The sequence below is a fragment of the Nannospalax galili genome, unplaced genomic scaffold, assembly GCF_000622305.1.
Source record: "Nannospalax galili isolate Female #2095 unplaced genomic scaffold, S.galili_v1.0 scaffold16074, whole genome shotgun sequence".
Classification (NCBI taxonomy): Eukaryota; Metazoa; Chordata; class Mammalia; order Rodentia; family Spalacidae; genus Nannospalax; species Nannospalax galili.
In genome coordinates, this window is record NW_008333847.1 from 9072 (window position 1) to 11184 (window position 2113).

General features: G+C 59.1%; 1 protein-coding gene across 1 annotated transcript in view; it reads left to right on the forward strand.

Moving 5' to 3' along the window:
* The first annotated feature begins 921 nt into the window (after positions 1–921).
* LOC115069537 (DNA-dependent protein kinase catalytic subunit-like) overlaps positions 922–2113 on the forward strand; it is a 9929-nt gene continuing 8737 nt past the window's right edge. Inside the window, exon 1 of the mRNA XM_029561374.1 lies at positions 922–1099. Within this exon, the coding sequence (XP_029417234.1) occupies positions 946–1099 (154 nt within the window). The 5' untranslated portion in view covers positions 922–945. The remainder of the gene's footprint in view (positions 1100–2113) is intronic.

Below are 2113 nucleotides of genomic sequence, written 5' to 3' on the forward strand. Positions count from 1 at the left end.
TAGGTCAGCGGGGAGCTGACGTCGAAGTCGAGAGGAACGGCTGCGAAGGCAAAACGTAGACGGTCACCGCGCACTCCAACCAGCCGCCCCCCTCCCGCGGCGGCGCGTCCCCGTACCTGCGGCCTGCGCTCGCGGGCTGGACAGCGAGGCGTCCTGGACAGCCGGGCTCTGCAACTCAGCTCCCGGCGACGTGGGCATGGGCTGCAGCTCCCCGGTGCTCGTGGAGTCGTCGCCGCCGCGCCTCCGCCCGTCCTCGCTGCGAGCTGGCGTCGGAAAAGCGGAGGACATAGTCAGCGCGTGACCCACCCCAGGGCCGCTGCCAGGACCACACAGGCCAAGTCGGGGAGCAACTCACGCGTCTGGGTCGGGGTGGCCCGTCCGCGCCGGCTGCCACGGCCGCTCGGGGTCGACGCCGGGGACGACATGGCGCTGGGGACGATCGCAGGTGCTCAGAGGACAGGCGGCCTGGGACGCTAGCGAGCTCGAGTCGCCGAGAGGTAGCGCTTCCGCGCTGGAGCGCTGAACCGGTTCCCGCCAACCGAAGGGCGTCACAGCGCCCGACGGAGCCCTGCCAATCACAGGATAGCTTAGACGCGAAGCTCCGCCCCGGAAGCGCCATGAGCGTTCTGAGCGGACCCGCCAGCCTAATGCGTCAGCGGGCGGAGCCACGCTGTGGCGGAAAAAGGGTTGCGTTTGCGGGCGGGGGATGCTTTCCTCCTCCGGATTTCGGCTCACAGGTCCTGCTGCTTCGGGCCCTCGCTGCGCTGTTTCCCTGGCGGGGTTTCCTCACGTCCATGTATTTTCCCCCGGCACAGCGGCGGGTTCCTGTCCCAGTGCATTAATCCATGCGTTAAACGCCACATCCCCTTGCCGCCAGAGCGACGGGATACAGCTGTGCGGGCACTTCCGGGCTGAGTCGCGCGTGCGCAGAGCGGCGCTGGTGCCATGGCAGACGCCGGTTGCGGGGTGCGCGGCTCACTGCTACAGCTGCAGGAGCTGCTGAGCGAGCAGAACCACTGTAGCGCAGCTGGGGTCGGCCATCAGCTGATCCGCGGCCTCGGGCAGGAGTGCGTGTTGGGCAGTCGAGCAGCCGCGCAGGGTGAGTGCGGCCCCGACCGGCGCTGGCCGGGAGCCAGCGGCACGGGGAGAGGATTGCACAGCAACTTCATGTCACGCTGGTCTTTTAACTTTTGTTTTTTGGGGTTTTTTTGAGGGGGAGGGAATCTTGCTCCGTAGCCCAGGCTAGCCTGGAATTCGTTGCGCGCCCAGAGCCTCCTGCTGGATTTAGTAGGTGTGAGCTATTTGGACTTTTTTGCAATGCCTGCGTGAGAACTTTTTCTTTGTGGAAGTGTCTCATTTCAACATTAAAGTTTTTCAGACTTTTCACTTGGGATGCTTTCCCTAGGAAGCCCAGGCTGTGTGATCCTACACTTCCCTTCTGCTAGCGCTGGGATTCAAGTTTAAACGTGAGGGCTGGCAGCCCAGTGGTAGACCCTACCTGGCCTGCGAGTAGCCATGGGGTTCAGTCCTTCCTCCTACACACAGGAAGAGCTGATGTGTTGTGTTTGAAGCCATTCCTTTCGCAAACAGTGAGCACCCGCAGCTTAGGAGTGTCCCGGCTGGGTCCTGGATACCGTGCACAAATGTCAGCTAGCTGGGTGTACTGGCTCATGCTTGAACTCTAGCACTCAGGACTCAGGCAGGTGGATTTTTGTGAGTTAGCTACTAGTCTGGTCTACACAGCGAAACTCTGTCTCTGTGCATGGGGTGGAAGGTGGTGGTGTCTGTGTGTATGAGCTTTTCCCTTGTGTAAGTACCATATGGAATGCCCAGTGAGGCTAGAAGAGGGCAGTGGTTACCTGGAAGGAGTTACAGATATTAAAACTTGTAATTCCTTTCTGCTCCCAGGTTTGGATTTTTGTTGAGTGGCTTTTTTTGTTCCTTTTTTTTTTTGTTCCTAAGATTATAGGCTGTTCTTTTTCTAGTGCTGTGGTAATTACTACAGGCATTTCCTTCGTTTGTTTTTGATTTTTTTTAAGACAGTGTTTTCTTGTGTAGCCCAGGCCTACCCATAATGTCCACTTACTGCATTAGCTTCTGATGTGCTGGAATT